The sequence below is a fragment of the Pinus tabuliformis genome, chromosome 9, assembly GCF_031772625.1.
Source record: "Pinus tabuliformis cultivar Carrire ecotype Pingquan chromosome 9, CPIR1, whole genome shotgun sequence".
NCBI lineage: Eukaryota > Viridiplantae > Streptophyta > Pinopsida > Pinales > Pinaceae > Pinus > Pinus tabuliformis.
In genome coordinates, this window is record NC_142307.1 from 187,537,347 (window position 1) to 187,559,998 (window position 22,652).

At 39.1% G+C, this 22,652-nt stretch overlaps 1 protein-coding gene and 1 pseudogene across 1 annotated transcript; one reads left to right on the forward strand and one right to left on the reverse strand.

The window, feature by feature from the left end:
- Positions 1 to 1,925: 1,925 nt before the first annotated feature.
- On the reverse strand, positions 1,926 to 15,107 carry LOC149147756 (laccase-12-like). Its single transcript, XM_089441938.1, has 6 exons — positions 15,006 to 15,107; positions 14,715 to 14,833; positions 14,331 to 14,575; positions 14,111 to 14,239; positions 8,697 to 9,003; positions 1,926 to 2,595 (listed from the first exon to the last, which is right to left on the reverse strand). Exons 1-6 carry the CDS (start codon positions 15,105 to 15,107, stop codon positions 1,926 to 1,928), a joined length of 1,572 nt encoding a protein of 523 aa, XP_089298064.1.
- A 143-nt stretch (positions 15,108 to 15,250) lies between these two features.
- LOC149147757 (nucleobase-ascorbate transporter 6-like) lies at positions 15,251 to 21,303 on the forward strand (annotated as a pseudogene).
- Positions 21,304 to 22,652: the final 1,349 nt, after the last annotated feature.

The window sequence follows — 22,652 nt, forward strand, 5'->3', positions numbered from 1 at the left end:
ATTTATCAGTTAACTAAACACAACAAAGAGAAAACAGCTGGAAAAAAACAATAATAAACTGTTACCTAAGGGATAAAATGTCATGAATCCATCCTTGCCCATAATTATTTTTAAATGTTGAATAGATTTGTCGATTGAAATCTTTAAAAATAATTGATAATTAAAAAAAATATATATCAATCCATTCTCATGACCTAATGGAGCAATGTGAAAATATTTGTATAAAATGCGTTTAGTTATGATTCAATAAAAAAAACACTTTCTGCCTCCATAATAAACTCGGATCTGCCAAATTATATGCCATCTGATCAACGTATTTTGGATATGAGATGACAACAGATTGACGTAGACAAATGACATAAGCACTTGGTAAACATAACTGCTTTAAGGCTTTACCCCAGGATTGTTTTCAGGTTACTAAACAAACGAAATAGCACAACGTTACTTGCCTTTATTATTATCATTATAATGTAACAGCTAGTACAATCATAGCATAATTCAGAACATTCATATCATCTGGTTGTTCTGTCTATCCATTAATTTTTCACTAAGCTAGCTTATGCGCTACTACACATAAAAGAACATTATCTTCAGCCTCTTCTCTTCCAGAAGTCTTCACTTTAAATAGCATACATCGGACCTGCAATATGTATGTTCCTTGTAAGTGGACTAGTTTTCCTGATAGAAAAGACCAATGGAAATGATGTACTTTACTGCAAATAAAGGGAACCCAAGAATGAGACTGATAAAGCATAACATTGATGACAAATTAGGTCCCTATTAAATATCATAAACAGATTTTTGAAGAATATGATGTATCATTTAAACCAGACAAACCAAAAAGTAAACTGCCGTTGGCATTTCATTTCCAGTAAGCTTCTTACCTTAATAGCCGAATGTAATTCCGAAGTTGCATCATAGAAACTAATACGGAGGAGGAGGAGATTTGTAAGAGTAGTGATGTGCAGGTGGTGAGGGATAGACTGGTGTTTTGGGATGGGGAGGCGAGAAGGTAGGTACTGGTTTGGGGGGAACAGGACTTATGACATGGGTTGGGGGAGGAGGAGATTTGTATCCGTATGGTTTTTCTGGTGGGGTTGGAGCAGCTTTTGGTGGTTTGGTCACTGGAGAAGGTTTATGGTGTTTATGGTGCTCGTGGTGTTCATGGTGCTCATGGTGGGGAGGAACAAGAGTTGGCCATGATTTTGGTGGTGAAGGAGGAAGGGGCTTCTCAACTGGTGGAGGCTTGGCATATGGAGCAGGAGTTGGTTTGGGAGGAGGTGGAGATTTGTACTTGTATGGAGGAGAAACTGGCACCGCCTTAGGAGGAGGTTTGCTATGCACGGGGGGTGGTTTCTCCACTACTGGGGGCTTGGGAACGGGTGTGGGTGCAGGGGGCGGCTTATAATGTACTAGAGATGGAATGTGAGATGGAGGGGGAGGTGATTTGTAAGGGTATGGTTTCGGAGGTGGGGATTTATAGTATGAAGCAACTGATGGATTTGCAGCACAAACGCTGCCAGTAATGAAAAACAGGAATAGCTTGGAAATGAATTGAACGTCCATCTTTGCGGGAGAGAGGTACCGCGTTGGTATGAAATGATTTCATAGGTCTCGTATTTATAGGTGATCGAGAAGGGCTTCGAGGGAGTGGCGGTGGGAAATCGTAATGTTAATTTCGTTCATTCAAAGGCCGTGGGGTCATCTCGTAGTTTAAAGTCAGATATCTCGGCATGAAATATGATATGATTAGACATGCCAGCCCATTACTAAATGTCTGTGTATATAATTAGGCCGATAGGCCTTCCTATGCATCAACTTCTTCGTCAACACTTTCATTCTCCTATTGACATCTGGCATGGTTTCCTAGTCGACATCTGGCTATAGTCCTGCGTGACATCTATGCACAGATTTTGCGTAACCTTTCACACCAGTTTTATGCCGGAGTCTTTTATGTCGGAGTTCCAGGGTATCATCTGCGCAGCCCAGCCGTTGACCGGAACGTTCACAGTGTTGCGCATAGGAGGATCGACCAGGTTGAACTTCTGAGGATCTGTTTGTGGATTATAATTACCAAACCCTGATCCCACGATGTAAAAGTCATAACCATGGAGATGGATAGGATGGCTTTCACCCGCAAAGATATTTGTTCCCTGGAGAATTACTTGCACCGTCGTGTTATAGTTAAGAACTTTTACTCTTGTGCCTTTCACAGGGGACCAGAGGCCTCTGCTTACGTTCTGTGCAGTATAATCAAATTGCACGAGAGGGTTGTCGGGGAAGTCCCCAGAGAATACTCCTTTCATGCCAAAATGTTGAGCTTGAAGAATTGAAGAAGTCGTTGGGAGGACAAATGATACGTTATTCATACTCGCTGCAAATCTTGATCCGTTGGGACCTCCACAAGACTGTCCTGGACAGTTGATCAATCCTAAACCGATGGTGTAGAACAGATTCTCGTCCACACTCTGAGGAACGAAGACTGGGTGGTCGTGTGAGGCCAAGCTTCTGAGAGCATTAGCGAACTTAGTGGCAGTCTGGGTGTCGTTATAAGCTGGAAGATTAGGCACAGTTGGAACTGATGTACTGCTAGAACTTCCCTGTTGGGAATTTTCTGGTAAATTCCAAAACAAAATAACTGAACAGAGAACAATGCTCTGTTTTCTCCACAGTATCTTTAACACAGGGAAGCTATAACTGATTTCTGAGAACAGAGTATTACACACACCCACAAAAGCTTTGTATTCATTAAAATAAAACTGCAATTACAAAAATATATTCTTCCTCTTCCTGAGGGATTACACCAAGAACATTTTTAACAAAAAAAAATTACTGTCTCCTTTTGAAAAGATCTACACTGCTGTGTGTAAAAATCTTTTACAGTCACTGTTAAAAAAACTTTTCATTTACTGCTGTAAAAAAAATCCTCTTGTTTCATTCATGCTGCTGCATTACAAAAAAAAAAAAAACTTCTGTCTCTGTTGGAGAGATCAACACACTGCTGTGTGGAAAAATTACACATTCACAAAAAAACTTACATTCATTTACTATGCCATACTTCTCGTACATAATAAAAAACAATAAAATTAAAACATTTACCTATAATCTACGAACAGGAGTAAAAAACCATTAATTACTTCACTGCAGTAAACAGCGGTCAAACCCAAAACTTCACGTAATGTTCATGTGCAGGCCTGTACTTCAACCATTGAAATTTTGCAATTTGCGATTTGCGATTTAATCGCATCGCGAAATCACATTCGCTGTAAAACAGGGGGATGCTTGAAACAAATGGGTGCGATCTGCGATATGCGATTGGATCGCATCGCAACATCGTAATCGGCAGAAATCAAGTGAACAAACGGAGGTAGGTGCATGCATGCGATTTGTGATCTGGATAAGATCGCATCGCAATGTAAAATAGAGCTGTAGTTGAAATTATTATTTCAACACTCCCCTTTAATTTCAACTGCTGGGTTATCAGTTATACCCAGACATTTTCTAAAAAATTCAAAACTTTTCTGTCCCAATGGCTTAGTCAGAATATCTGCAACCTGCTCCTGAGTCCTGCAATGTTTTAAGACAATTTCTCCATTGTTTACCAATTCCCTGATGTAGTGAAATTTTGTGTCAATGTGTTTCGTTTTCTTATGAAACACAGAATTCTTGGATAAGGCAATAGCTGAGCTATTGTCACAAAATATCACTGTTCCTTTTGCTTGCTCTTGGCCTAAGCTCCTTAACATTCTTCTCATCCACACTGCTTGACATGTTGCTGCTGTAGCTGCCACATATTCTGCCTCTGTAGTAGACAATATTACAATAGGCTGTTTTTTAGAAGCCCATGAAATGGCTCCCGAACCCATGTGAAAAACATAACCGGATGTGCTTTTCCGATCATCTACACTTCCAGCCCAATCACTATCAGTGTATCCAATTAAATCTGAACATTCTGAGACAGTATATAAAATGCCAAACCGTTTAGTACCTTTAACATACCTCAAAATTCTTTTTGCTGCCTGCCAGTGTGCTTCTTTTGGCCTCTCCATGAATCTGGAAATCAAACTAACAGCATGCATTATATCCGGCCTAGTTGCAGTCAAATACATGAGGCTGCCAACTATGCTCTTATACAAGCTAGGATCAAAATCCTTGCTGCTGTCCTCTTTGCTGAGTTTTAATCCCATCACTGTGGGAGTGATTGCTGCCTTGCACTCTTGCATATTAAATCTTTCCAACACTTCATTAACATATTTTGCCTGTGAGATAAAAATCCCATTTTCATTTTGATCTACTTCTATTCCTAAGAAGTATCTCAGCAAACCCATGTCAGTCATTTCAAATTCTTCTTTCATGACTGTTTTGAAATTTTCAATGAGGTAGTCATCATTACCTGTAAAAATAACATCATCAACATATAACACAACAATTAGTAATTTACCATCCTTTTCTTTGATGTAGAGGGTGGGTTCTCCCTCACACTTTTCAAATCCATTTTCCAGTAGATAGGAATCTATCCTACTATACCATGCTCTTGGTGCTTGCTTCAGCCCATAAAGAGCTTTCTTCAATCTGCATACTTTGTGTTCTTGGCCTTTCTTCTCATAGCCTAGAGGTTGTTCAATGTAAACCTCTTCCTTTAACACTCCATTTAGGAATGCTGACTTCACGTCCATTTGGTAAACTTTCCACTTGTTTTGTGCTGCTATGGACAGCACTGCTCTTACGGTTTCCATTCTAGCAACTGGTGTGAAAGTTTCCTCATAGTCTCTCTCATATTGCTGCTTATATCCTTTGACAACCAGCCTTGCCTTGTGTCTTTCAAGTTTTCCTTCAGCATTACTCTTGGTCTTGTAGACCCATTTAACTCCAATGACTTCTTTTCCTTTTGGTAGTTCAACCAAATCCCATGTCTTTTTTCTTTCTATGGCATTAATCTCCTCATCCATAGCTTCTATCCATAGCTTCTATCCATTTCCTATCTTTAATTGCATCTTCGAAATGAATAGGGTCATCAACATGACAATATAAAGCAAATAAAGAGTTCATACCTTCATCATAAATGTCACTTAAATTTCTGAACTTCTTACCTCTTTCATTTGGTGTACAAGTGCTTGAAGAAGCACTTGAATTTCCTCCTTGTGGTGTGCTTGGAGAAGCACTTTCATTTCTCCTCAAGGGTGTCTCTTGTTGTCCTTGTGTTGGTGCTGCTGTTTGGGGATGTATTTCAGCCATCTCCTCATCATCTTCATCATGAGACAAACAGTTTTTAACATTCACTGTTTTCTCTATGCTTCCATCCCAAGCTTCCTTCTCAATGAACTGAACATCTCTGCTCACAAAAAACTTCTTGGTAGATGGGATATACAACCTGTAAGCTTTGGATTCCTCACTGTATCCAATGAAAATACATTTCTCCCCTTTGCTGTCCAACTTCCTCCTTAGCTGATCTGGAATGTGTGCATAAGCCACACATCCAAAAACTTTCATGTGGGTGACTCCTTGCTTTCTCCCACTCCATGCTTCTTCTGGCACTTTGTTCATGACTGCTTTCGTAGGACACCTATTCAAAATATATACTGCACAGTATACAGCTTCAGCCCAATAATCATTTGGCAAATGCTTTGCCTTTAGCATACTCCTCGCCATATCCATGATGGTCCTATTCTTTCTTTCAGCTACTCCATTTTGCTGCGGGGTATACCTAGCTGTAAATTGCTTATGAATTCCATTTTCTCTACAAAACCGTAGAAATTCCTTGGAGATATACTCACCTCCTCTATCAGTCCTTAAAACTTTGATATGCAGGCCGCTTTGATTTTCTACAAGTGCTTTGAAATTTCTAAATTTTTCAAACACTTCACTTTTGTTCTTCAAGAAATAAACCCAAGTCTTTCTGGTGAAATCATCAATGAATGTTAGAAAATATTGGCTGCCTGCTAGTGATGGAGTTTGCATTGGTCCACATAAGTCTGAGTGGACGATCTCTAAGGGTGCTTTTGCCCTTATGCTTTTCCCTGATGAAAAACTTTCTCTGTGTTGTTTCCCCAAGATACAACCTTCACAAAGGCTGTCCGGTTTCTCTATCAATGGTAATCCTCTTACCATTCCTTTTTTACTCAACAAGTTAAGACCTCCAAAGTTGAGATGTCCAAATCTCAAGTGCCACAACCAATTTTTATCCTTTGGTACGCTTTGGAAAGCCTCTTGGGTAACTGCTGCAATTACTTCTTTGTTTTTCAAATCTGCCCTTATTCTGAGAGGGAACATCCTGTTCCTTGTCATCTTCACTTCAGCAATACATCTTTTTCTAGGTGCTCTATCCATGATGGTGCATGCATCGTTCACAAAGAAAACATTGTAACCTTTTTGAACAAGTTGTTCAATACTTAAGAGGTTACACTTCATTCCAGGAACATAATAGACATCTACTATGGTTTTCCTTTCACCTTTCTTTGTAAATATTTTTACTTCTCCTTTTCCCATAACAGAAACTTTACTATCAGTCCCAAGTGTGACTTGTGACTTCACACTCTGATCTAGAGCAGAAAACAGGGCTATGTTTCCTGTCATATGGTTACTACAACCAGAATCTAGAAACCATAAATCTTCACTGTTTGTTTCAGCCATATTACAAGCTAAAAGCACATTATCTTGGCTGATATTTTCTCTAGTGATATTTGCACTAGATCTATTATTCATATCATGCTGCTTCTTCCTACATTCATTTGCATAATTCCCATATTTTTTACAATAATAACATTGTACATTGGATTTTTCATACCTTTGTCCTTGAGCATGATGTTGTCCACTTTGTTGGCTGCTGCCTTGGCCTTGGTTCTGATTTGGATTGCTGCCTCTTCCTTGAGCATTTGCTGGACTGTTCCTTCCACCTCTGTTTTGGCTTTTTCATCTTCCTCTCTTGTTTCCTCTGCCTTGACCTCTTCCTCTTCCAAAGGACATCTGGGTCTTGAAGGCTTGCTCTAGAGATGAGTTTTCATTTCTACTCAACCTCTACTCATGTGTTATCAATGATGCATGAAGTTCATCAACTGAAAAGTTTGTGAGATCCTTTGTCTCTTCTATGGTGGTGACAATTACATCGAACTTTGAGGGTAGAACCCTCAATATTTTCTCCACAATCCTCCTTTCTTCAAGAGTTTCTCCATGAGACCTTATTTGTGTGACCAGACCAATCACATGTGTGAAGAATGAGTCAATATTATCTGACTCCTTCATGCACAGGTTCTCAAAATCTCTCCTCAGCAACTGTAGTTTTGCTGTCTTCACTTTCTCCATGCCTTGATAGGCTGTCTTGAGAGTTTGCCATGCTTCTTTGGATGTCTTGGCTGCTGCTATCCTTGGAAACACACTCTCATGCACTGCTTGATACAAAAATACGAGGGCTTTTGAATCCTTCTTCTTATTGCTCTTCAATAGATCTTTCTCTGCCTGAGTTAATCTATTAAACTCATCTTCATCTCCTGGTTCTTCAAACCCATATTCAACAAGTTCCCATAAATCTTGTGAGGCAAACAGGGCTCTCATGGTTATTGCCCAATAGTCATAGTTTTTCCCATTAAACTGTGGGAGCTGAGTATTAAAAATACCCATGCTAGTGCTGGTGCTGGAGCCAACCATTCCTTGCACTCTCAGCTATGCTTCAAATATTTGACTGTGTATTTAAAAATCACTGACTGTTTCTTCAACAGCTACACAAAAAGCTTTGAGAAATACCTGGATCCTTTCTTGACTGAGTCTTCACTCTGCTGGAGAAGTTGCTGCAGCAAGAAATCCTTCCCTTCAGCTTCTTTGACACCTTCAAAGAGCCTGGACAAGCTCTGATACCACTGTTGGGAATTTTCTGGTAAATTCCAAAACAAAATAACTGAACAGAGAACAATGCTCTGTTTTCTCCACAGGATCTTTAACACAGGGAAGCTATAACTGATTTCTGAGAACAGAGTATTACACACACCCACAAAAGCTTTGTATTCATTAAAATAAAACTGCAGTTACAAAAATATATTCTTCCTCTTCCTAAGGGATTACACCAAGAACATTTTTAACAAAAAAAAATTACTCTGTCTCCTTTTGAAAAGATCTACACTGCTGTGTGTAAAAATCTTTTACAGTCACTGTTAAAAAAAACTTTTCATTTACTGCTGTAAAAAAATCCTCTTGTTTCATTCACGCTGCTGCATTACAAAAAAAAAATAACTTCTGTCTCTGTTGGAGAGATCAACACACTGCTGTGTGGAAAAATTACACATTCACAAAAAAACTTACATTCATTTACTATGCCATACTTCTTGTACATAATAAAAAACAATAAAATTAAAACATTTACCTATAATCTACGAACAGGAGTAAAAAACCATTAATTACTTCACTGCAGTAAAAAGTGGTCAAACCCAAAACTTCACGTAATGTTCATGTGCAGGCCTGTACTTCAACCATTGAAATTTTGCGATTTGCGATTTAATCGCATCGCGAAATCGCATTCGCTGTAAAACAGGGGGATGCTTGAAACAAATGGGTGCGATCTGCGATATGCGATCGGATCGCATCGCAACATCGCAATCGACAGAAATCAAGTGAACAAACGGAGGTAGGTGCATGCATGCGATTTGCGATCTGCGATAAGATCGCATCGCAAAGTAAAATAGAGCTGCAGTTGAAATTATTATTTCAACATTCCCTCGTATTCTAAAATGGCAACGGTAGTGGTGTTATCGAAGGGAACTCCTTGCCCACTGGAATATGCTCGAGCAGCCATGTAATATCTACCTGTAGATTGATCAGCAGTGACAAGTATGTCTGTTGTCTGCCCGGGGCCGAGCATCAGAAAATTCGTCTGAAAAGGCTTCGTATACAAAGCATCCACAGCCACGACTGTCATTGTGTGGCTACCAACCGTGAAGAATAGGTCGGTATTGAGTGCAGCATTGATAACCCGTAGAAGGTTAGTTTCCCCACTCTTCACCGAGACGCGAATGGTGTCTACATCCATGCTTTTCCATGTTGGGAATTTCTGATAATTCCAAACAAAATTGACCAAAACATAACAATACTCTGTTTTAACACAGCGGAAATAAAAATCGTTTGCGGAATACGGTGTTTCAGCAACGCAGTTTCGTCAATTGCTGAATGCAGTGTTTCAGCAACGGTGTTTCAGCAACACTGAAACTGGTGTTTCAGCAACACTCTGTTTTGACGTCTCGTAACAAAAAAAATATTTTCTGATAATAAAGTTTCAACAACGCACAACAAAAGGGACTTTGTATTCATTAACGATACTTCCTCTAACAGAAGGATTACTACAAGGCTGCTTTAAAGATAGTTCAAAAACTTCAAAACTTCACACTATAAAAAATTACATTACTGTGTCTGCACTGCTGTACATTACAAAAAGCAAAATACTATGTTTCTGCTCAAAATTAACGCTGTTGTAACACTCTGTTTCTTTCTTGAAAAATTTTACACTGCTGTGTGTAAATTTTTCATTCTTTCATACGTGTTGCTGCGTATTACAAAAACTTCTGTTTATAAACAGTAAACCAACTGATACAAATTCGTCTTCCTCACATAGAGGGATTTTCACAATTTCTATTACAAAACATCTTCCTCTTAACAGAGGGATTCACCAATTTATGCTGAAGAGCATCTTCCTCTTAACAGAGGGATTCACCAATGACTTTGCTGAAAAACATCTTCCTCTTGACAGAGGGATTCACCAAGGAACGCTTCAGTTCCACATAAATAGCATCCTCCTTCTAACAGAGGGATTCTCCAACATGCCTTCTTCAGAGGCACTTCAATCTGTGTCTTACATTCATTTAGCACATACGCGCTGCAGCGTATTGCCTTTTGTTTTCTCAACAGAACAACTGCAAATATTTCATGCTGCTGTGTTTTCTACCCTCTCTCACAGCAAACAATCACAAAACAAATTACATTCAAATCTGCACTGCTGTGCGGTTCACTATTCTGGAAGCATTTTTCTTCACGCTGCTGCGTGCTCTCCTCTGCTCTCTATATCATCTACACTACTGTGTCTTCACATATATAGTGCAATAGGGGTCATAACAGTCCATCAACCGCTTCAACTCTCTGACAGAGTCTCTGTTGCAATCTGCTGCTCATAATGAACGAAATCTGATCTTTTGTTGTATTTCTTGAGTCGGTGGTGTTGAAACCCATGGCTGATAAATGCTGCGGCCGGCTCGAGGTTGGTTCTTTTCACTTTCGGCCATTCTGCTCTTTAATGCGGTTGTTTAGAAGTAATGGCATAGCGGTGGATCTGATCTTCCTCCTTCGGGAACACAAAAACAATTAAAGGGTGAAAAGACGGTAATGTGGTGGCTTAAAAGAACGGGAATACATGTGGGGCATCGGATCAGGACAAATAAGTAAAGTAGCTGCTGCTGTTTAACTGTTCACTGTAGTTGAAATTATAATTTCAACACTCCCCTTTAATTTCAACTGCTGGGTTATCAGTCATACCCAGACACTTCATTAAAAACTCAAAACTTTTCTACCTATTCGTATCAGCTTCCTTTCATCGCTTTCACTGCTGTGTTCAGGTGCTCCAATCATGTAATATCCTCTTTCTCTCTGTCTCAGGCAGGATTTCCAATCTTTGCATCTCCAAGCTATCCTGCAACCTTTTCTTCTCTGCTTTTATGGCAGATTTAATTTCATATCCTTCCCCTATAAGAAGATCTTCATCAAAGAGTAATTGTTAATATAATTCAACAATAATGATAAAAAATTACAGGCTCCCCCTAACTGTATGCATCGTCTCCTTTTGGCAGAGTTTTCTCAAAAGAAACTTAGATTGGCTGGGGAGCTCGAAGGACTTTCAGACTGTATTTCCTTCCTTCTCCATACTTGTGTAACTTTCTTCTTTTGCGTGGGTCTAGCTTGCGTAGGAGCCCATGTTAAGTTACAATCACGTGCCATATGCCCAATGTTATGACACTTGAAACATTCTACATTGTTCATGAATAAGATTTCATGATTTCTTCCTGTAAAATTGTTTCTTGGAGGTTGTCGGAGACCATAACATCTATCTCTATGAAATGCTCTACAGTCTTTTTCCATATGACCAAAGTTTGAACAAGAATAACAATAACCAAAAAATGAACTTTGGTACCTGGTAGATGGTGGTTTCCTTGATGTACTTCTGAAGCTTTTCTGCCTTGAGATCCTTTGATGATAACCATTGCCTCTTGCCTCTTTGACATCATCAACATTTCTTCTTGGAGCTGGTTTTCTACTTGGAGTAGGATTTCTTCTATTGTAGCCTTGATTTTTCTCCTTGCCTTTGCTGGAACTAGGAGCATCACTATTTCTTTTTGCCTTCTTCACATCTCCTTTGCTTAAAGCATTTTCATTCTTGTTTGAGGGTTCACCTACATACCCAAGTCTTGATTTATCAGATGGAGATCTGTGATAGCTGAGCAAGTCATCCAAGGCTTGAGAGCTCTTCATGATTTTGTTCATCCCTTCAACCTTTTTCCTGAGGAGGACAATCTCTTCTTCCAATCTTTCACACTCATTATTCTTCTTTGCAAGTTGTTCCTCAGTTTCTTCCTAGCTACGAGTAGCTTCAGCTGCTACTATTTTAAGGGAGATGATATCTGACTTCATTTTGGAGATTTCTTCATTCTTTGCTTGACTGCTCTCCATTTTCTTTTCAGCTTCTTGTGCCTGCTTTCTGGCTTCTTGTAATTCAGACTTAAGGGAGGAGACCTCTACCTTGTACTGTCCAATCTCTTCTACAAGTTTGTTCACTCTCTTGTGCCTTTGTTCAAGTTGACTTGACAAGGTATCTTCCCGCTTCTTTGCTTTATTCAATTGATTTGTCATGGATATGACTTCTTCATGATGCTTCCTTTTGCTTTGATCAAGTTCCTTCTTAAGCTTGGCGAGCTCTTCATCCCTTTCTTGTACTTGAAGCTTGATGAGGTCAACCTTCTCATTTTCAGCTTCTATGATGGGTTCAGAATTTCCTTCTTGACTGATGGTCATGGTCAGTGCTCCCTTTGCGTGAAGGTCATGAAGTCTATCCCATATATCCTTTGCTGATGAATATTTTCCTAGATTCTTCTTTACAGAATCAGGCAGCCCATCCAAGATTATCTTTGCTGCTTTTGCATTGTACTCCTTGGATTCTCTATCCTTCCTGCTATCATCAATCACTGATTCCCAGATTTCAATCCCTTGAGACTGTAAGACAGTCCTCATTTTTACTTCCCATATATAAAAGTTCCCATTGAACCTTGAAGCCTCAAATAGAATGTTTTCAAGTTGATTGTCTTCTATTTTAGTAGTAGAGGGAAACACATTTTTAAGAGGATTGGTGACTTTCTTCTTTGACCTCGCCATTTGACTGAGTATCTAAAATAACTGACTGTCTTCAATAGTAACACAGAAACAAAACTTGAGAAATACCTGGATCCTTTTGCTGAGTCTTCGCTCTGCTGGAGAAGCTGCAGCAAGAAACCTTCCTTCAGCTTCTTTGACGTCTTCAAAGAGCCTGGACAAGCTCTGATACCATGTTGGGAATTTCTGATAATTCCAAACAAAATTGACCAAAACATAACAATACTCTGTTTTAACACAGCGGAAATAAAAATCGTTTGCGGAATACGGTGTTTCAGCAACGCAGTTTCGTCAATTGCTGAATGCAATGTTTCAGCAACGGTGTTTCAGCAACGCTGAAACTGGTGTTTCAACAACACTCTATTTTGACGTCTCGTAACAAAAAAAAATATTTTCTGATAATAAAGTTTCAACAACGCACAACAAAAGGGACTTTGTATTCATTAACGATACTTCCTCTAACAGAGGGATTACTACAAGGCTGCTTTAAAGATAGTTCAAAAACTTCAAAACTTCACACTATAAAAAATTACATTACTGTGTCTGCACTGCTGTACATTACAGAAAGCAAAATACTCTGTTTCTGCTCAAAATTAACGCTGTTGTAACACTCTGTTTCTTTCTTGAAAAATTTTACACTGCTGTGTGTAAATTTTTCATTCTTTCATACGTGCTGCTGCGTATTACAAAAACTTCTGTTTATAAACAGTAAACCAACTGATACAAATTCGTCTTCCTCACATAGAGGGATTTTCACAATTGCTATTACAAAACATCTTCCTCTTAACAGAGGGATTCACCAATTTATGCTGAAGAGCATCTTCCTCTTAACAGAGGGATTCACCAATGACTATGCTGAAAAACATTTTCCTCTTGACAGAGGGATTCACCAAGGAACGCTTCAGTTCCACACAAATAGCATCCTCCTTCTAACAGAGGGATTCTCCAACATGCCTTCTTCAGAGGCACTTCAATCTGTGTCTTACATTCATTTAGCACATACGCGCTGCAGCGTATTGCCTTTTGTTTTCTCAACAGAACAACTGCAAATATTTCATGCTGCTGTGTTTTCTACCCTCTCTCACAGCAAACAATCACAAAACAAATTACATTCAAATCTGCACTGCTGTGCGGTTCACTATTCTGGAAGCATTTTTCTTCACACTGCTACGTGCTCTCCTCTGCTCTCTATATCATCTACACTGCTGTGTCTTCACATATATAGTGCAACAGGGGTCATAACAGTCCATCAACCGCTTCAACTCTCTGACAGAGTCTCTGCTGCAATCTGCTGCTCATAATGAACGAACTCTGATCTTTTGCTGTATTTCTTGAGTCGGTGGTGTTGAAACCCATGGCTGATAAATGCTGCGGCCGGCTCGAGGTTGGTTCTTTTCACTTTCGGCCATTCTGCTCTTTAATGCGGTTGTTTAGAAGTAATGGCATAGCGGTGGATCTGATCTTCCTCCTTCGGGAACACAAAAACAATTAAAGGGTGAAAAGACGGTAATGGCGGTGGCTTAAAAGAACGGGAATAAATGTGGGGCGTCGGATCAGGACAAATAAGTAAAGTAGCTGCTGTTGTTTAACTGTTCACTGCAGTTGAAATTATAATTTCAACATTCCATTAGCCCAGATCTCTAGAAAAAAACGAATTAATTTGCCATTCAATTTAGTAATAGTAGAGGAATTTCAGTCTAGAAGATGGATAGAAATGTACCTGAACTTGAACATTGGTATAGGTCTCCTGGTTGTCCATTTATAGTAAATGCATCTGAAACGTTGGGGGCAGCTCCTGTTTGGGTTGCTTGGTTCACAACATCCATAGGATTCCTATTCCACCATTCTCCTGTGAGTGCAAACAGGGCCTGGCATTAAAATCAAACATAATTGAATATTGCCAACTGGAGATTAAAAAATTAGAACCAGTGGTAGTATACCTAGAAGAATGGGAACCTCGCCATTGGGTGTGGGAAAGGGATAAGTAGCAACCGGGCTTGGGGAGATGATCAAGGCTCCATAGACAGTAGCTCGAAGCCATGAACTGTGGGCATGCCACCATAGAGTCCCTTCTTGACCAGTGATGGTGAATCTATATGTGTAACTACCCCCTGGGCGAATGGGGCATTGGGTTATAAATTCAGGCCCATCGGACCACCCAGTGCGGAATTGGCGCACTCCGTGCCTGCAAATACCATATAATCTTTTTCTCTCTTATTATCTGTAATTAAAACTGTAAAATGCGTCTCTGCGCACTTACCATGACATGACTCTGACTAAAATGCTTTAATATATAAATCTTGTTCTCTCTGATTGAGACATACCAGTGAATTGTAGCGTTATATTGGGCGTTGTTGTACACTTTGATCATAAGAGTGTCCCCGTTGGTGACATGGAGAGTTGGACCTGGAAACTGACCGTTAACAGTGAGTGTCAAAGAAGTGTATTTAATATGAATAAAATAAATCATAATTACATAAAATATACTTAAAACTCTATACAAAACTTTGAAATTATTTTTAAATTCTTACTTGAATTCAATTAAGATATATAAATCAAGATACAATCAAGAATCCAACTGAGAAAATACATAAGTGAAAAATAATAAAGATAATAAGGCGTACAACGAATGTCTCAGTCATTAGTTTCGTGGAAGCCATAGCAGTTAAGAACGTCAGCCACACGGCCATCAAGACATGCTGATTAAACACTTCCATTGCAATTTGATTCACTTACCCACTAGGTATATCCAATAAACGAGCAAACGGAATAGTTTTATTATACTGCACTATTTCGACTTCAACTTCAAACTTCAGAAGCTATGTATTGGCTGCGACTGATTTGAGAGAAGAAAATAGACATGGATTACGAAAGTAAGGAGATCAATTATTTATACAACCCAATTACCAATTGCAATCAGTTTAGTGATTAGTCTACGTCGAAGTTGATAAAGTTAGGCATTGATTTGAGTTCCAGAATGATCAAGATACAAACTTCGTACTTGACATTGAACGATCAAAATACAAGGTACTTGACATCGATGGTCTCTGGAGAAGAGGTGATATGCAAGCATTTGAACAGCACCCAAGCAGCTTATGCAAGGATAATACGTTTTTCAAGTGTCTAATGGTCCCCCTAACATCAATTAATATCATTAGTGAAAGTCGACTAAACACTTTAGAGATTGTAAATTCCATAATAGTAACTGTATCATTGTCTCCACTCCATAATAGTAACAACGAAACCTCTAAATCATGATTCCCTGCCTTGAAACAAATGTTAAAGTTTTGACAAATAAGCCAGGCTACATTGTGATTCTTCCCCAGCTTTTTCCATTGCGTTAAAATGTAGGCATCATTCCGTCGACTTTGTTTGTCAGTTTAATATTTAATCGAAACACCTATTAATTCAACCCACGTTTCCAATCTTTTGTATAAAAAGTACTTGCTTGTGGTTGAAGGCTTTGGACTTTCGCACCTTAGACTTAGACTAAGGATGGGGAAAGATTCGTTATAGTTTCACGCATGGACACTTGTGTTTGCCTTTATGTTTATCGCAAGCTCAAGCATGGAAATTTACAAATAATAATAATAAAAAAATTAAAATAATTACGCCGTAAGGCGTTCCCTTTGAAATCAATTGCCCAAACTGCCCCCGTGTACTGATTTGCACCCTCCGATGAAATGTTAGACGATTGGAGTTTTGTTGACCGTCAGATTAATACTTAATAGTTGAGACAGTTACAGCAAAAACTGTGTAACTCCTTTCTCCCAGTTGAGACAGTTACGGAAAAAACGGTATGACTCCCTTCCTCCCTCACGCGCATGTGCAGAGGCAAATCCATAACGGCAGAGTTTGGACCCGTTCCATTTCTCACTAGGTTTCCCAGCGAGAGTTTCCCTGCGAGAGCTGAACAAGACGCCTGCAATTTGCGAAGAAATTGCCCTTGTATCTTCTTTTTACTGTGGGGAATCTACCAGTTTTAAGAGCTCTTAAGAAACTCCAAGAAGGACATCAACATGGTGTTGATGAAGCAAAGTTTGCTCAACATAAGTCTCAGGGAAGATCTAGTGCTCTTATTCGAGACAATCTCCGTGCTTTAGCAAGATGAATTCTGCACCTCCAGGACCCTGAGGCAGTACCGCCAGAAGCAGAGGCATGTCTCCATGAAGGCGGTGAAGAATTGGGCGCGTCAAATATTGGAAGGATTGCATTATCTTCATAATCATAACCCTGGCATAATTCATAGAGATCTGAATTGCAGCAATATATTCGTGAATGGCAATAGTGGTGTTCTAAAGACCCGGGACCTGGGTTTTGGAATCTGTGGCTCTAGATGGGAACAATCTTACAGGCACAATCCCCAAATCAGTGGGACGACTTAAGAATCTGAGAAAGCTTTTTCTGGAGAGAAATTCTCTCAGTGGCAGCATTCCGAGTGAGCTAGGAGATTTAGCAACAAATTTGGAGGAACTGGACCTGTCTACAAACAATCTCTCTGGCAAAATTTCAGCAGCTCTGAGCAAAATCCATTCTCTCCGACTCTTGAATCTCTCTCGCAATCATCTAAGAGGTGAAATTCCTGCAACCCTCGCAGCACGCTTCAATGCGTCTTTGTTTGCTTTCAATCCTCTGCTCTGTGGCATGCCTCTCAACACCACTTGCCAACATCGTCATTATGAGCATCGCCATCATCGGCATGGAAAGCGGGCTATACTGTTAATCGCCATAGCTGTGGCATGCGGGGCACTGTTTCTTGTCAGCGCCACAGCCTGCCTGGTGATTTGTCTTGTGAAAATGGAGCGCAAGAGACGGCGACTGAGAGAAGAAACTGATCATGTTCTACAACCCAATTTCTTACGCCAATGCTCTGGAAGCCAGAGGGCATTTTGATGAAGAACATGTACTGAGCAGAACCAGGTATGGAATCGTGTTCAAGGCATGTTTGCAGGATGGAACAGTGCTATCAATCAGGAGATTAGCAGACGGACCAATCGAGGAGAGTGTCTTCAGACGAGAAGCAGAGGCTTTGGGAAAAGTGAAGCACAGGAATCTAACAGTCCTGAGAGGATATTATGTGAACCAGGACGTGAGGCTACTGGTATACGATTACATGCCCAATGGAAACCTGGCAACTCTTTTGCAAGAAGCCTCTCATCAAGATGGCCATGTTCTCAATTGGCCCATGAGGCATCTCATTGCTCTGGGAATAGCTCGAGGCCTGGCATTTCTTCACACCAACGCGCACCTGACCATTATCCATGGCGATGTGAAGCCAAACAATGTGCAATTCGACGCAGATTTTGAAGCCCATCTCTCAGATTTTGGCCTGGATAGACTGGAAGCCATTCCAACAGATCCATCTTCATCTGCACCCACCCCTGCTGGCTCTCTGGGGTATGTTTCTCCCGAAATAAATTTAACAGGGCAGATGACAGAAGAATCCGATGTCTACAGCTTCGGAATTGTATTGTTGGAACTTCTTACTGGTAGGAGGCCGGTCATGTTCACCCCGGACGAAGATATAGTGAAATGGGTGAAGAGACAGCTTCAAACAGGGCAGATTTTAGAGCTGTTTGTACACAATGTATATAAAATTATTAATAAGAATAAATACAACGCTAAATATGAGATGAAATAGGACTAAAACAAGGTGGGGCTATGACTCCATCAATTATGATAAATTCAGTTACTTTCCTGATGAGGTCCACAACCAGGGATATTGTCACTGAAGCAGTTCGCTTCGATTAGAAACTTCTGTGGATAATTTGTATCTCTTGTAGTAATTCGTTTGTCCTAGAAGGATCTAATACCCATTGACTGTGCTCAGGCAGAGCTCGCTCATGTGCTAATTTCCTGTAGCAAGAAGGCTAGGTTCTGTAGGTTTTAGCCAATGTGAAAGGCTAGCATCCACATAGACAACACCACTAGGTGGAGCCTCCCCAGGCATGGCATTTGAGTGACTTTTCACTACCAATGAGATGTTTTCTTGATCTGTAAAGTTTCCCTGTTGGGATGAAATGGGACTAGAGATCTAAATTTCCCTTCTTTAATCAGTGTCAGCAAATAGTCTCTTATTTGTCCATTATCTCCGTAGGAAGATGAGCTTGCTGTGACGAAGAAACCACCATTGTGAAAATTTAAGCTATAATGACTAAATGACATAGCTACTGAATCTTTTTAAATCCAGTGGATTCAATTTTACTTGCGCTGATACACTTTCTAGCTTGAGTAGCTAGCATAGATGAAGTCCTTTCATTTGGTTCAAATGTATTTCAGAAATATTTGCATGCAGTAAAAGTATTACTGACTAGCATAAGAATGACCTGACTCAAGTGTTGTCAATTTAATGAACTTTAACTCACTAAAATGGACCTCATATATCTTCAACCAAATCATGTCAGTTTATTCAGCTATTAGTTAATAGCCCAACTCTTAGTTTTTATTTTAAATTTCAACCAATTAAACTTGCATTTACAATAATAAGTTTTGGGTCCTATCGAAACCAGTTTTGCAATTTTCAATAGATTGATAGGTTTTTCGCGTCAAACTTAGAATTTTTTCTGTTCACCAAACACCCATACGTTTGGATATCCATATTACCTGCCTTCAAATTTATGTTTGGATGTATAATTTGTCATATCTATTCTATTTGAATTTCCGTTTTGTTTGAAGATATATCCTCTTTTTTGAAAAAAAAGTCAAATGAAGTGTTGTACTCTGATGTTATTTACAGGTGGGGAAATGCATTGAAATAGGGCTTCCACAGCTTATTGCACTGGTCTTCTTTTCACAGGTAAGGAATTAACTAATTACCATTATGTGTAAACTTCTAGAGTGTATCTCTCTAGATATATATCATATATCCTGTTCCTAGTCTTTCCATGATTTTTTAAATCTGTTGTATTAAATGATTTGTAATTGGAAAGATTGTGGCACTAATTTGTTGCAGAATGAAACTAACTGATTAAACTCTTTTTTCCTCCCTTTCAGTATGGTCGACATATCAAGACTCGTAAAAAGCCTTTATTTGAGCGTTTTGCCATCATAATTGCAATTTCTATTGTGTGGGCATATGCCCATATTCTCACTGTAGGTGGAGCATACAAGCATACCCTTCAAAAGACCCAAGCCCATTGCCGAACAGACCGTTCTAGACTAGTTAGTGGTGCCAAATGGTATGCATTCTTACAAGAAGCATGCATACTAATTGTCATGTCACTTCATACAATACGTTCTCATGCAAAGCCTTAGCATGGTCTTTATTATTCTGCAGGATAAGTGTTCCATATCCATTTCAATGGGGAGGACCTGTTTTTGATGGAGGACAGTCTTTTGCAATGATGGCTGCAGCATTTGTGTCTCTTATTGAAGTCTGCCTGCTTGCCATATATCAGATATTCTTTCTTCTCTTTTATTTTCTTTATCCCGTTGACATTTCTGATAGTTATCTATGGGTTTCTATTTAAAAGCAAAATTGAGTATTGACACTATTTTTTTTTTCTTTCATAAATTTGCAGTCTACTGGTACATTCTATGCTGTTTCAAGGTTTGCAAGTGCTACACCTCCCCCTCCATCTATCATCAACCGTGGTATAGGCTGGCAGGTAAGGAAATGGATTCGTTGCTTTCACCCTTATGGCTTCAGGTAATTGGAAGATTGTATCATTGTCGTTGATGGAATGTAATGGTCCTCTCTACAGGGAATTGGAATTTTATTGGATGGGATGTTTGGAACTGGATATGGGTCCACAGTATCAGTGTAAGAACCAGGCAACTTGACCCATTTCTGGCAATACTAGCTCTGAAATTTGTCTTATCTTGGGAATTTGCAGTGAGAATGCTGGTCTTTTGGGGTTGACATGAGTTGGGAGTCGCAGGGTGCTCCAGATATCAGCAGGATTTATGATATTCTTCTCTGTTCTTGGTGATAATCAACTCAAGTTGGGATATTGTTCTCATTTTGGGGTTTATTCCCTAGTCTAGGATTTTGCATTGCTAATTTCATGTTAATGTGTTCCAGGAAAATTTGGAGCAATCTTTGCTTCTATTCCAGCACCCATTGTTACTGCCATGTATGTCTCCTCTTTGGTTATTTTGGTATGTATACAGTGTACACAAATCCTATGTGCTGAGCTGCAAAGTCAGTCAACTAGTAGTATCTTAGTTGTTGCCATAATGTATAATGGATGTATGCATAAAACCTTAAGGCTAACTCATATTGGCAGACCCTTAGTTTGTACAATGCAGTTTCAACATATTAGGGTAAAACAATAATTCATTGGGTACCTATATTGGCAGACAGTTTGTACGATGCAGCTTTAAAATTGTAGGGTAGAACAACAATTCTTTGGGTTTTGCCTCATGTCTTAAATTTTTTGTATTCTTGATGAGCAGCTGGTGGGGGTCTCAGTTTCCTTCAATTTTGCAATCTAAATAGTTTCAGGATGAAGTTCATCTTGGGCTTCTCTCTGTTTTTGGGATTATCGGTACCACAGTACTTCAATGAATTTATAGTTTCTTCTGGTCATGGTCCAGTCCACACTCATGGACGATGGGTAGGGTTCTTACAACTTCTTTTAGGGGCTAAATTGAATTTTTTTGGCTAGCAGTTCATTGTGGCAACATTCCCTTCATTCTTCAAATTTTCAATGTTTTTAACTTTAAACATTTTTGAATAGCTTTTTTAATAGTTCAATGACATTATCAATGTGATTTTCTCATCACCACCTTTAGTTGCTAGCAGCGTAGCATTGTTTTTGGATAACACTCTACATATGGGGGAAGAGTTCAACAAGGAAAGACAGAGGCCATCATTGGTGGGATAAGTTCCATTCATTCAAAACCGATCCTAGAAGTGAAGAGTTTTATGCTCTCCCTTTCAACCTGACCAAGTTTTTCCCATCTGTCTGAGGATAAAACTCTATTTTAGAGGTGGGGTCTCTGTTTTATCAATAGCCTTGGTGCATTTGGAGAATAATTAGAGTGTCTTCAATTCAGAAAGAGACAACTTCACAGTGTGAAATCTGAGATGTCTATATTTTATATCTATCACTTTGATAGGGAACTGCTTTCACGAATTATCTCAAATGGATGCCTCTGTGCCCTGGTCAATCATTTTCAGTGCACTTCAAGATCACCACGGAGAATAATGAAAAGGAAAAGTACATTTCAGACTCTCAGAGTGGTCAATATGCTATCTTGACTCCAATTCAAAAGAGGCATGTTGTGCATAGAGTAGTTTATTTTTGTAAGTACTTTTGAAGATGCAACAGAATGTTTTTGTTGTTGGTGCTTCAAATTGAACCAATGAGCATTTATCTAGAACTCGAGAGTCATATAGAGTAATTTTATAGTAATGATATCTTAAGCCCCCTTGCAAAGGCATTAGTAGGAACTAGCAGTACAATTGCTTTCTATTCTCCACGCATAATGCGAGAATTATTTGTTAATCATAGCACATGTTTAAAATATAATTTTTTTGGTAAACGTTGTTTGCCTTTGAAGTAAAGACTTCAGCTCCTGTTGACAGGGCACTTTAGGCTTACCATTAACTTTAGCTTCATGATTTTCTTCCAAAATGAGTGCACGGAAATTATTGCAGCAAAAATGAAATGACATTAGAAAAGTAACGAAAAATATAGTACGGCTTTTCAGATGGCATTCCATGCAATGTATCACAGATTGCTTTTGGGCATTGTCATCTATTCTTTTGTACTTTTTATTATGTTCTACATATTGGGGATTTTTTCTTATGCATTTTATGCATCATGATCAGATATGCTTATTATTGTTAGTTTCATCCTAGGTATATACTTTTCAGTTTTTCATGACAGAATCATTTGTAGTTCTCCTGGGGTAGGTAGCATTCACACATGTTGCCACCAATATAACAGGGGCCGATAGAGTTGCAAGATCATCCCCATGTTGTAAACTTTATCTGATAACATAACAACAAAGGGAAATTTTGAACATCCATTGCATCTACCTTGTTTTTTAAAAAAGTTCTGAGCATTCTTAGATTGAATGTTTGCTTTGGAGATTGTACATGTTGGTGGAAGAGAATAAAAGGAAGGTCATCTTCTCTCTGTATTGTTATCTCTAGGCCATCACATGTAGAATATTTCTACACCTTTCTAACCAAGTATAAGTTATGTAGTAGTATTAGAACCTGAAAATGTTAGATCCTTGTGTACCTTCAATTGATGCAATGATGCTTCAGCCATATTGGTCGATTCCAAAAAAAAAGGGTTCAATAGTTA

Coding starts and splice junctions, on each gene's coding strand:
- LOC149147756 (XM_089441938.1), bottom strand. CDS start 15,107: ATGGAAGTGTTTAATCAGCATGTCTTGATGGCCGTGTGGCTGACGTTC. Junction 14,834..15,005: donor AGACATTCGTTGTACGCCTT/ATTATCTTTATT, acceptor CATATTAAATAC/ACTTCTTTGACACTCACTGT. Junction 2,596..8,696: donor ATTTTAGAATACGAGGGAAT/GTTGAAATAATA, acceptor CCAACAGGGAAG/TTCTAGCAGTACATCAGTTC.